The following is a 13,755-nucleotide window of genomic DNA, read 5'->3' on the forward strand; positions in this document are numbered from 1 at the left end:
TCCAAGCTGGGGGAGCACAAAACCAAATCGTCTCGCTGACAGGGACCGGAAACATCGGTTACAGACTACAAATTGTTGACCCTAATCTTTTGTTGCCAGGGTGGTTGAAAATCTAAAAATTGGGGGATTAGGACTAAAAATTCTCTTTCCCAAATTTATCTCTTCTCATTGGTAACTAAATTGTGTCCATGCCTCATCCAAATCCAACCAGCTACAAGAAATAACGGGCCAAAATTAGAACAGTTGTATCCATTGCATCTTTTTGTCAATTTTGTCCCTGATAAAAAAAGAAAGTGCAAGTGGCCTCATCTGTATAACAAAATTGTCAGCTGCAAGAAATGCAAATTGAGAAAAAGTTGGTTACAGTGAGACAAAATTGGGCTATTTTTAGGAAAAAATCGGGAAAATTGTAAGAAACTGATAAACCCATTATTTTTTGGCCTAGAAAAAAAGTGGTCAAAAATGATACTCCTGTGTGCTACCCATTACATTGTACCATCATTTGTATTGAGCCTCCCCTGGTTCGCTATGTGTATGACGTCAGTGATTGATTGTAATTTTATTTATATCAATTAAGGCCACTAACAGTCAATTTTGAGTTTCCTGTCACATACTTTTTGAAAACAAGTGAGGTAATGTTTTCATTATTCATTATTTTTCTGCTTTCATTATATGACCAACACACATGTAAAATGTGTTGTTATTTACCGCTTACTCACTTGAAGATAGATGTTTAGCCCAAATAAGATTCAAAAGTATATTAAAAAGAGTTTGCAAGGTTGACAGCAAAATGTATGTTTTGATTTTGATTTTTCCACAAAAAATAAATGGATATTCATAATTTTTTTTACAAATATAACCAGTTTTTATTGGTATTTTTTGGGAAATCACAATAATGAATTCAAGTGAGGGTCAGAAAATGAAGTGAGGGCGGGTGACGGGAAACTCAAAATAGACTTTCATGGGCCTAATATACCAAGACTCTCCCTGGGTTCAGCAGCCAAAATCATCTGCGACTTTGGCAAAAATATACTTCCACATTCCTATTACATTATTGACCATTTCTGACCTATATCATGTAGTTTAGACATTAATGATTTTATCAATGAATTATGAAGCCAATTTGTCCTTCCATCACCCTGTCATATTTCAAATCAATACCAATATTTACACCATAAGAATCTATTTAAGTCAGTTGCTATAATATTTCAGCCCAATTTGCAGGTCTGATCACAGAAAAATCACCCAAATTTTCTCTTGACCATTGGTTTCCATAAGACAGGAAACTACTGAAAATTGTGATGGCCAGTGTCGAAAAGTAGCCCATTTTGTTTCTCATCCATTGCTTCTATGGGACAGAAAAAGTTCAAATGTCATGGAGAAAACCTTAAAAAGTTACCCAATTGGGCCCCAAACTGTAGGTCTGGTAACTCTGTCTCTTAATGAAATTTTAGGGGCATTAAGTACAGCAATAAATACACAACAATAGCGGTACAAGTGTTGAGGGTGACACTTGATAGTGACAATCAATGATATTGAATGGCTGTGGAATAAGGGCATTCTGACATGATGTGAACATATCATGTGTCATATTATGTCAATGTGTAATATTTAGGGATCATAGACAGTGCTAATGTTTTACTGGGCGCATCAATCGGGGTTGTCAAACCCGGATTTTGGTAGCCCAATTGGGTGACTTTAGAACATTTTCTCCACGACTTTTGAAAATTTCCTGTCCCAATAGTTAAGGATTTTAAGCGCTAGCGCCCTAAAAGCAACACATTTTGATGTATAGTAGCATTTTTTCCAATTTTTTTTTACTTAATCAAATTTTTCCGCCCTTTTTTTTTACTTATTCTTTTTGCCGCCCCTTCGTTTTTTGCTGCCCTTTCTTCTTCCGCCGCCCTTTGTTTTGGCGTTGCCCCCCCCAAAAAAATATCGCATGACAATAGTGCTAACTAAACTGTTTGGGAGTTTAAGGTGGTATTCGAGGCATTTTTTAGAAATTAGCAAAAGCTTTGAGCATGTTTTAAACATATTAATTGAGTAGAATAAAGTACACTGAGCGAAAAATAGTGTAGTGTTGAAGTTAAAACTTTAATTCATTTTATCTACCACTATGTATGAATATCCACTCGTATAAATATGCCTTTTGTTTGAAGCAAATCGGACATACGATTTCCATAATACATCAATTTATATTTTCTTTGTATCGTATTTTTTTGTCAATAATCAATATAGTTAATGAGCTAAAAATGACTGGAAATGCTCATTAATATGTAATTTTCGCGAATATTTCGCTAAAAACCAATGCAAAAATGTTCGGGGTACTTTTATTTTGCATAATTTTGCCCTGAAACGTGACGTGGTCAAAGTCTTTCTAATATGTTGTAATGGTCAAAGTCTTTCTAATATATGTTCTACTGTATTATATAGTGAAGCCACCCTCTAATTTGCATATTTGCATAATTAATGAGCTAATTTGCATGAATGCTAATGTAGCTGCGTGTAGAATGTGTTCATTCCATTTGAAATTCATACTCCACCTGTGGAAGATATTTCCAAAATCTTCCACAGGGGTAGTGTGGATTTTAAATGGAATTGCAATTACACACAGACACCTTGATGGATATTTTGTCAATGTTTGATGTCCAGGCCTTGAGTTTGAACAGAGAAACAAGCAAAGAGTAAGACTTGACTTTAAACTTGACTCTGTGGATATATTCCATCATTGTATTTTGAACAAAATGAGAATGTAGCAGGGAAAACATAATGTGTGTGTTCAGTATCTCAGAAGATCCTTCGATTCTAGTAGTAGTAGTACTAAAAAAATAAATGGTCTCATACCTCAAATCAAGCTGTATCACAAGTTTGCCCGTTGGGATAGTGGGGGTGGGAGGAGGGTATTTGAATGTGTATTTCATTTCATTTCTGTCATATTCTGTCATACTTATGTCATAGAGTGTATTGCCAAAACCTAGGGGGTAACTCAAGTTTAGTAGTGAGAAGCCACTGAGAATGAAACCATTGAAGGTGAACCCATCCATATACCAATTTTTCAAGAAATTTGTACCCATCGCTAAACCAAAAGTCAAATTTTTCAGCCAAATTGAATGCAAATTGCCAACATTTTTGACAATTTTGTTAGGCAAAATGGGGCTATTTTTTGGACAAATTTGGAAAATTTAAAATTCCAAAAGGCCACAAAATAAACCCATGTTTGCATCACATTCCTGTATGGTCATGTCTCCCCCCCACCCTCCCACCGATCCGGTAGCCAAGATCAGTGAAATAGGCACTACTTACAAATGCACAAGGGCCCTCTTGTTGCTTTGCTTTTTTCTAGTTTTGCTTTTTTCAGGGCCCTATTTGAGATATGTACCAGTTACTGAAGGCTACCCTGGTTAAATAAAGATTAAAATAAATAAATAAATAAATAAATAAAAATTCAAAGAACAGACCTTCCAGAATAGGTAGTCGTTACTCTGAGTTTCATGCCTAAAAGGCAATCGTCAGACGACACGATAAAATAAATAAATAAATAATAATAAATTTCTTTGTTGTTATTGGTTTTGTGTTTGTTTGTTGTGGGTGTGTGTTTGTAAATTGCAGAAAAATAGTTTTGATGAAGCAATCCCATTTGAAATACTACCAGACATTATTATTGCTTTGTTCTTTGTTCTTTTAATTAAATACATGAATAGAATTTGAGCTATTATCAGTTGACACAAAAGATACTTGACAATGCTTTTTACACACCCCATTTAATGCATTGTAGAGAGGCTTTTGTTACAGCCTTTGGGTGTCAACTGTTGAACTATTGTGTGTAATAGACTGTTAGATCATGCATTTAGAATTGACAATAACATTGTCTGCATATTTGGAACACTATTGATCATTTGTCAACAGTCTCAATGTGACATTGAATGAGAAAGAATTTTGCCTGTATGAAATTTGTTTTTAAACTATAGCATGTAGTTTTTGCTGAACAGTTCATATTTTTTTTGTCCCTGAAGTCGAAGAAGAGCAGTTTATCTGCTTGAAACAATGGTTGTATTTTCTGTCTGTTTGGTTTAGTCTTCTGTGGGCCTTGGAAATTTCTGAACTTTGCCTACTTCTGTGCCTACATTTGTTGTTTTTTGCTCCCCCCCCCCTGCATATTGCCTAGTCAGTTTTCTCCCATCAAATTGGCATGTCATGCTCTTTTTCTTTCCAGTTGTACAAAGTACATGAAATATAAACCTACAATGTGCAGTTTTCAAGTCCAGTGATGATGGGGGTACTCAAGTTTGGTTTGGTTAGGGAGATGTCGCCAAGAATAAAAAGGAGACCCAGTCGTTATATACTATTTTTCCAAGAAAATTTGAGCCATTGGTATACCTTTTTGCACAGTTTTTATCAAAATTCCAGAAATATTTGGAAAATTTCAAGAATGGTACTTTACAATGAGGCAAATTTGGGTTATTTGCAATAAAACTTCGTAAAATTCCCATTTCATATACCAAAATAGACCTTCAAAAGTGGTCATTAATATCATCAAGAGGATGCTGGGATCACAAAATACTCCTTTAATTTGAAAATTTCAATGCCATAGGTGTCTGATGTCATACAAGTGGAAGCAGGCAGGTACGTAGGAAAGAAAAATTTTAGTAACCTCTGGATGTGGTGGAATTTGACAAATGTGCCGTAAGAAATTGACAAGAAATAATTTGCACGTTGACAGCGCTGATGGATATTTATTGTTTGTACAAGGATTTTCCATTAGCAGCGTGCATAGCCATTGATTACTGTGAGATTGGACAAGTTTATTATACAGGGTGTCTATAAAAATACTACTGTAAAAGATCATGAAAACTAAATTTTCTCTCAATATCATGAAGTGCTTTCAACAAATTTGAAGATTTTTACCAATTTGTTTTTAAATGGAATTTTAAGATTTTATGGCAATATTTGAAGAAATCAACTTATATAGGTACTAGTAATAAACAAGCCTACTAAAGTGTTATTAATGCAGTGGTGTCTGCAATACATTTTAATTTGTACTGTAAATATTCAGATTCAAGAGTTTTACTAACAAATTTTTAAAAAGTTTATATTATTTTAAAATCACAACCTTTTTTAAATTTAAAATTAAATTTCTTGAATTTCCTATTTAATGCCTACCACCTGTCTTCAAGGAGAGCGCTTGTTTTGATTGAAGTTTATCAATTTATTTTAGATTCAGGCAAAATGATATCATTTTTTGTATCAAATTTTCTGAGTTGCTTGGAAACAAAATGCCTATATTTGGAGGATAGTGTATAGAAAGTGCAGGTAAAATCTAAGTGTTTTGGGAGGGTGAGAAATTGTCAATTTGTTTAAATTCAGGGAAAACCAAATGACATTTCTTTGTGAAATTGGCATATTTGTTTGTATGGTAGGTAAAGAAAGATTTTTGAAGAAACTTATAAAACATTGTAGTGCATGTACCTGCCTATGGTTACACACCAGTGGAGCAATGGTGTTTCAGATGAATTAAGATATAGTTTATTCTTACCTGTGTTGCTTAAAGGAGTATTTTGTGATCCTAGCATCCTCTTTTTGTGATATTTTTAGTAGATATCCATGAAAAAAAAGCTTATTCCAAAAATTTCAGTTGATTCCAATTTTGCTTTTGCGAGTTATGCATGATGTGTATTACACTGCTTCATAGACAATGTGTTGTAATTTCGTTCTGGTATACCAGAACAAAATTCAAATTTCACGATATCTTTGCTGAACGAACTAATCTGCAAGAATTTTTTTGTACATAAACATTATGTAGCCAGAGGTTTCCAGTGTTATAAAAATCTCAACTTTTTTTGAGAAAAGTGGGCGGATGATGCTATGGATCATGAAATACCCTTTTAAAAGGGACAGCTTCATGCTGCATGATAAATGAAAAGAAATGGAGAAGATGGAGTACGAAGACCGAATGATATAAGAATCAAGAGCGATGGTCGTTATTTGTAAAAAGTTCAGCTTCATGCAGCTACGTTAGTGCAGGTGTTTGTTACAACATATTGTAAAAGGTGTTGATAGTGCTTTTGAAAAGATGTAGTATGCCGTTACTGTTGCAGGTATTTTTAACTGGTGTCAGTTTGTGACGTCAGCATAGTCATAGTTTATACACAGGCGTAGCTACGGGCTAATAGAATGTGGTAGCCTGGTAGGGTATTCTAAAGTTTACTGCAGCTTTAATAATTATTAATGTTAAGAAGTATGGTACAGTTTGTTTTAATAGTTAAATGGCTAAAACTGAGAAAAATATGGCTGCCATCCCACTTGCTTTAACCCTAACCGAACCGAGTCTCACTGAAGTTCACGCAATCAGCCTAATTCATATATACCCAGGGAATCTCTGGCCGGTCCAGCGTAACCCCCGTGGCTACAGGTTGATGATCTTCTGTGTGGCATGTGGGGGTCCCAGGTTTGATCGTGGGGGTACCAAGTGACTTTTTTGTTCATCTTTTCTCCTTTTTCATATCTTGTTTCCCTACCGATAGCAAAAAAACACAGGTTCGGTTAGTGTTAATACTTGCAACATTTCATCACACAAAATTTGTTGGAAAAAACGAGGATATGACAGATGAGGAAGTGCTTTCAAAGAGCAAGCTTTTTTGTTTCACCTTATTCAATGGCAATGTTTGTTATGCTAGGCTAATATTGGTTAAGTTTTATGACCATTAACTGTTAACAGTTGTTTTAGATACTAAGTGTAGAATGTGTTGGAATCTGGTTGCCAGGCAGTGACTCAGATACAAAGTCAACAATAGCAACCAATTTATTGACAACAATAAAATGCCATTGTTATTATTGCAATCATTCAGGATTTTCCCTCTAATTTTGCAATGGTCAATTCCATTTGAAATCTATACACCCCCTTTGGAAGATATAACCTTAATCTCCCACACAGGGGGTGTAGATTTCAAATGGAGTCACCCATTTGAATTTCACACTCCATGTGTGGGAGATTAAGGACATGTCTTCCATAGGGGGTGTATGGATTTCAACTGGAATAGCGCTATAAGGAACAGCATTTAAAAGAAGAGACCATGGAAAAAAATGTGAAGTCCAAGAAGCTCCTTTGATTTTCCAGGGAAATTTTGGAAATTGCAGAGAATTTTCCTTCCCCAAATAAAGGGTCCACAAGTTCTAAGACTTTTTGAAATAAATCAAAAACATTTTTCCAAAATTATAAAAGTTATTGGTAGCATATTTTGTTGTTTAAAACGCAACTGATCCAGTATCCAATGTCACACATTGTTGCACTCATCAGTCATAATGACTTTATTACTGTACTACTTCCTCAAATAAACGCCCTGGGGTGTTGCATTTTCCAAATGGGGGAGGGGGCATTTATTAGAGGTCATTTTTAGAATGAAAATTCCCGTTAAAATCATTAGGTAAGCTTAAAACTCTGAAATGACAAACAGTGAATTAGAAACACTGACTTCTGGTTCACTTTTGGGTTTCCAACCAGATTTTCACAGATTATTGATCCTATTATCATTATATTATTTGAATTTTGGTATATTGATGGATCCAAATTGCTTGAAAAAATTGTATATAAATTATAATGCTGGTTTCATACTACCCTGCCACTTGCCGCTCAGCGTGGCGCAAGCGTATTGCAGACAAACGGACACAATCAAGGCTTGTCATTGGTTGAAACGCCCTGCCGCTTGCCACAGTGGCAAGCGGCAGGAAAGTATGCTGGAGGCTTTAGTGGGTTCACTTTCAAATTCTCAGTGGCACACCCCTACCTAAACCAACCTTGAGTATTCCCTCCATACAATTTTGTGTGTTTTACTCAAAGTGAATCTCACGTTAACATGTGAGTGCCCCCCCAGTGTATCCCCACAAAACGTTCCCGAAAACATCTGAATAATACCGTACTCTATCCTTGGATGAACCATGATATGCCTTCAACATGAACTATGGATGATTATACCATGAGTCCATGACCATTTTAAAGTCATGCAGTGAGCCCTCACTGTCAGGTAGATCTGGATTATACAATGTCAAAATATTGACAAGATTTGATAAGCCCAGCTTTGATTGTCAAGCCAACACTTCCGCCTATTAAAACTATTTGCCTTTTCATTTAGTCAATACTGTTACCTCATTTGTTGACAAGGGATTCATTAAATTAAACCCACGTAAGAATGTGTGGTACCGATTAAAAATTGAATTTGGACAGTGACCCTGTGTGTGCAACTCAAATAAAAATGAAGTATTCTTGCAATTCTGCAAGTGTTCAATGTACAGTGGTGACACCAGAAAAAACAATTTGGGGGGCATGGGGACCCAAATATCAACAAATTTTGTGCATGTGCAAAATTCACGTTTAAAAACATTAAATTTATGTGATTTTGGGTTTAACTTGGGGGCATCTGGAGGGTAAGAGACTGGGTAAGAGTTATGACTGGGGGAATTTCCCCCCATGCAACCCCCCTCCCCTGTGTGAATTGTCTGTATCCTGATTCTTAGTATAAAAAAAAAGTTTCAACATTCAGCCATTTCTTTCTATTTTGTTATTATTTTACCAACACTGTTCATTTCATGACAATGCATGTAGAAAAATTCAGAAGCCCCTATTTTGTCTGAAAATCAGTTCTCAATTAAAGTTGAGTGCACCCCCCCAAAAAAATCCTTAATTTGATGGCATTTGGATGAAAACAACCTATACACTTCACATAATGTATCCACAAAAATTGTTGTCTAGAGTGATTTGTATGGGCCAACAATCAAATCCTTGGTAAACAGTCCAAAACAAAGTCAACAACATCACCACCATTCACTAAACCATGTTCAGAAGCTTTCAGACAGGAAAAAACTTCCAAGGTTTGGAACTTTGTGAGTGCAGAAAGTAAATCCTCCTCTCCTCTGATTTATGTCCACAAGGTACATTCAATAGCTGATCCCCCTACCCTTCCCGATCATGGATGAGTACTGGTCCCAGAGCCAGACATCCAACTCTTCAACGGGGAGAGGGGAACTAGGACCGGGGGCTGAGCAGCTTAAATGAGTCGAAACTAGGCTGATTCGTCACATTATTGGTGTAAACCCGGAGCTTCAAGCCCCAAAGTCACCCCCTTGACACGCACCTGGGTCCCACAATCCAAGGGAACTGTGAGGAACAAAGGAAATGACGACACCTGAGATTACCGTGGAGTGATCACTGGTTAAAACTTGTTATGATCCGAGGTTCCAATTAAACCACAGCTGGACGTACCCTGAGAAAACTTGAAAACTCCAAGCTTTAGACAAACTGAAATCTTAGAGGTTCACAATCTTTGGGATTTTGGGTATTGCGTGTGAATACAGCCAATCTGTCAATAGCAATCTTTTCTGTCAAGCTGTCTATTTGTATTGTGATAAAGGCATCTATAGATAGAGTCAACATGTTAATGACAGTGGAAATACCAAATATAGGACCACAGACCACACCAATGCATTAATATGTGGTTCATGGGTATATCCTCTGTAAATCAGTTTGACCATAGAGCGTTTTTACACTGAGCACCGAGCTCCTCATCCGCAAATTCGCCCTCACCCATATTTAGTCCTCTCAACTTTATCAAGGTGTTTCTACTGGGCTGTAATTTATGATCGTTAGATTCATTACTCATGTATTCAATGAGGAAGGTCCTGCATTAACTCGAATTCACCCGCAACTGCTTGCTCAGTAGAAATATGCTGATTGATCTGGAGGTTTGCCCAAAATTCCTTTATCAGGGAGCACTCAACTTTAGAAGTGACGAGTATGTGCCTATCAATAGGCCACCTTTCCCGAAGTTGAATATACCTGTTGACCCCTTTTATAGGGTTGGATACTCAAAGTCCCCCCTTTTTTATTTTAAGAATTTCATCATATCAAAGTATTAGGAAACTTTCCAATTCTCAAATTTGGAACAAAAAATAGAATTTGGGCTCAAATTTTTTCAAATTTTTCTATCCAATGACCCCTTTTTCACAATTTTATACCAAATGACACCTTTTTGCAAAATGTTACACCCAGTGACCCCCTTTTTTTACAACAACAATTTATACCGATCGGCCCTACTTTCTGATGCTGATAGGCACAAACAGGTTACTTCTAATGTTGAGTGTCCCCCCTCCCTCGAGATGAATTAAGCCCAGAACTGTATTTAATGTCCAATTTAGATCCAAGCACCCCCAATGGAAGATATGACCTTAATATTTCACATAGGGAGTATGAATTTCAAATAGGGTTACCTAAATGGGTGATTCCATTTGAAATTTATACCCTCTGTGTGGGAGATTAAAGTTGTGTCTTCCATAGGGGGTGTATGGATTTTAACTGGATAGTCCATTTAATAAGATTCAGTACTTTTCCCATTTGATCTGTTTCAGGAGGATTCTACCAACTTGAATGTGAACAACTATGTATCATGCTGGGAGTCGAGACTTGCCATAAAACTAGCCCTCATATTTGTCTACACACAGTTAGTTGTCTACAATATTGAGGTAAGTATAGGAGAACCTGCAGATGGCTATTAACTCTCTTCACGCGGGTGTCGACTGCAGACGACATGTTTCAAACAAATTTTTAAAATTCAAAAATTTCAGAAATGTAAATTTTCATGACCATATTTGGATTCAGCATGAAAAATGCATTAAAATGAGTACAAACAAGCCTAGTATTGGTTCAGTAGTTCTTAAGATAGCTCTTGCCGATTTGAGAAAATATTTCAAAACTTTGAACTTTTTCCGTTGAAGCGAAGGACTAGCACGCAGAGCATTAAAATCCACACTACCCCTCTGGAAATATCCACACTACCCCTCTGGAAATATCTTCCACAAGGGGAGTATGTTTTTCAAATGTAATTGATCAAAGTTAATCATTTTGAAACCCATAGTATTTCAAATGGATGTTACCCAAAATTGTCTATTCTATTCAAAACTTATACTCCCTCTGTGGTAGACTTTAGCTAAATCTTCCATAGGGGTAGTGTGAATTTTAAATGGAATAGCCCAACAGTAGAAAATTTTGTTGCCACACCAAGATTATTTATTAAACTTTTCTCATGCTCCAGTGCAAATCTTATCTAGTTTTTATTGTTAGCGTAATGATTTATAGTACACTAAGCACAGGCCCAACACCTAGATGTTGATCCACAAGCCTCAGCACACTTTACAGGTTGTCGCCAACCAATACGGCCCCACATCATTCCATAAGCCATTTAGCAACAACCCAGGAACTTGGCTGCTTAGAAGCGCACACCCTAGACATTCCACAGTTAACCTTCGCAGCCAGGATCAGCTCCCCTAATTTCGTATGGGTTACAACAAGACAATTAGCAATAAGTTCATTGTCCAGGGGAATGTCAAGCTAATTTTTCCATCTCTCGCACCATATAGTCGAATGCCTTATCTATTGAGCTGACTTGTGTGTGTTATTTTTTTAAACTGCATCTTCCCCCTACTTTTATTTCCCTCTCTCCATCATTCAAAATTTCAAAACTTCAGGGCAATATTGAATTTGCCCTGAAGTTTTGATTTTGCAGTGGCAATTTTTGGAGTTGTGGCATATTTGTTGAAAGTCACCTGATATGCTCGGGGAAGTTACTCACGTACAAACGCTATACGGGGATGTGCCGCCCGAATGGATAGGTTTTCCACGAAAAATCCTTAGACATGGGTTTATGTTTTGAAAAAAAAATCCTTAGACATGGGTCTCTCGCTTAGATTTTCCGTGTTATGTGTGACATACATGCGGGAAAACCTGTTGCTATTACTATTTTCAAGCTCAAATCTTGGTCCTTATTTCCTGAAAATACTTAGATATGGGAATTCTAGATACGAGAATTCTCTGTAAAATTACCCTTGGAAATGGGTAAGGGCTGCATATCCCTGTTGAAAAATAATCCAAGTATCCCACCCCGGGCTGATATGGGCTCCACACTGCAATTTACATTACAAACTTCTTACCATTCTCCCTCCCTCTGCAGGTAAACACAACGCCATTATCGTACACTGCCAGCGGACCCATCATGAGGGTAGCCACCAAGGGGCTGTTCCGCAAAGTAGGAGCATCACGTCTAATGCAGCTGTGTGTGTTGCTGGGCACCTACGGGTGGAGATTACACCATGCAGACGAGTTTGTATACGATGATTATTGAATTTAATAATAAACAGTATGGCCATCATTACAATAGACTTGTGTTTTATGGGGATCTTGCTTCCTAAAAAAATGATAATTTGGACTCTATGAAGCCACATTGGATTGTCATGTATTAGGCTATTCCAGTTGAAATCCATATACCCCCAGGGAAGTCATGACCTTAATCTCCCACACAGGGGGTGTAGATTTCAAATGGAATCACCCATTCAGGTAACCCTATTTGAAGTTCACACACTCTGTGCGGAAGATTAAGGTTGTGTCTTCCATAGGGGGTGTATGGATGTCAACTGGAATGGCCCAATGCTGTGGTAAATCCACCCTTTTGTATTGTCACATATTGGGACCAAAAGAATGTACCTCTGGAATTTTTGCAGTGAAAACTAAGTGACATCTTAAAACTATACTTAGTTTTCGGAAGAAAGCAATGAACTTTGTCATTTTAAACAAGTAAAATATTGAATTTTTACAGAGCCACAAATTTTCCAATCCCTATGTAAAAAAAGAACCCCCCATTCTCAGTAAAACAATGGTGGTAAACTTCACCATAAACCACAAGTTAATTGTTGATGGCCTGATAAGCCTTATATATATATTTCCAGATGAAATGATGAATTATTTTGAAACAGAAAATAGTTTAATGAATATATATTATATGTATATAAGAGATTGTATAGAGAAATTTGTTAGACAAATCATTATTCAACAGTAGAAACACTGTTTTGTGTCTGGTAACACTGCCAAATTATATCAAAAATGGTACTGACCCTGAATGATTCAAGCTAGATTATTTTGCCACCAAATAATTTTTTTTTAATGTGTTAAAATTAAAATGTATGTGAACTAAATCTGATATCAATTGTTTTGTTTTTTCTTTCTTTTTTTTTTGGTCAGATTTGCTCAAATTTAATAACAAAGGCATAGGATCCACAACTGATAAGTTCCCCCTTACGCTTTTTGGAATAAATCGAAAAATATTTTACGAAATGTAAAAAGGTATGAGTAGCCTTATTTGTTTTAAAGTAGGCCAGGCCTATTCACGTGTTTGTTAATAATGAAAGTTGACTGCTATGGACTCAGGTGCAAGTTTTAACATGGCCTCTTTTTTACATAATGAGTCATTGTGACTGAACGCAATGATGTGTGATGCTATAAATTCGGGCATTATATTGCCTGTTCCAATTCCAGTTACACATCATGCATATTGTCTTGGATACGATTAGGCAAATGTTTACTAGAGGTGTATTAAAACTTGCACTACAGCCCTCTTGTATTTAGTTAAAAAGTAAAATGTTATACTCTGGGAGCTAGGACCACTTTCTGTGCACCCCCACAGGACTAAACCAGGGCCTACTTGACCTATTTTGCTGTGTTACCTAGGTAACGAAGCATCCAAGATATTACAATCCTATCCTTATTTTAACACAATTTGAGCAAGTTTAAAATTTTGACCCTATGCAAAGTTCGATGACCTTTTACCCCCCTTAGGGCCAGTTTATATTTTTGGGAACATCCTGATTATGTTTTGGGGTCATCTCAGGAACCTAAAAAAGTTAGTTTGGTTTGGTCCTGTGGGGGGTGCACAGAAA

At 36.5% G+C, this 13,755-nt stretch overlaps 1 protein-coding gene across 1 annotated transcript in view; it reads left to right on the forward strand.

Moving 5' to 3' along the window:
* LOC140146460 (uncharacterized) overlaps positions 1-12,661 on the forward strand; it is a 40,449-nt gene extending 27,788 nt beyond the window's left edge. The window contains exons 8-10 of the mRNA XM_072168320.1: positions 9,764-9,789; positions 10,399-10,512; positions 11,997-12,661. Coding sequence (XP_072024421.1) covers positions 9,764-9,789; positions 10,399-10,512; positions 11,997-12,167 — 311 coding nt within the window. The 3' untranslated portion in view covers positions 12,168-12,661. The remainder of the gene's footprint in view (positions 1-9,763; positions 9,790-10,398; positions 10,513-11,996) is intronic.
* Positions 12,662-13,755: the final 1,094 nt, after the last annotated feature.

Source organism: Amphiura filiformis, chromosome 2 (genome assembly GCF_039555335.1).
Source record: "Amphiura filiformis chromosome 2, Afil_fr2py, whole genome shotgun sequence".
Classification (NCBI taxonomy): domain Eukaryota; kingdom Metazoa; phylum Echinodermata; class Ophiuroidea; order Amphilepidida; family Amphiuridae; genus Amphiura; species Amphiura filiformis.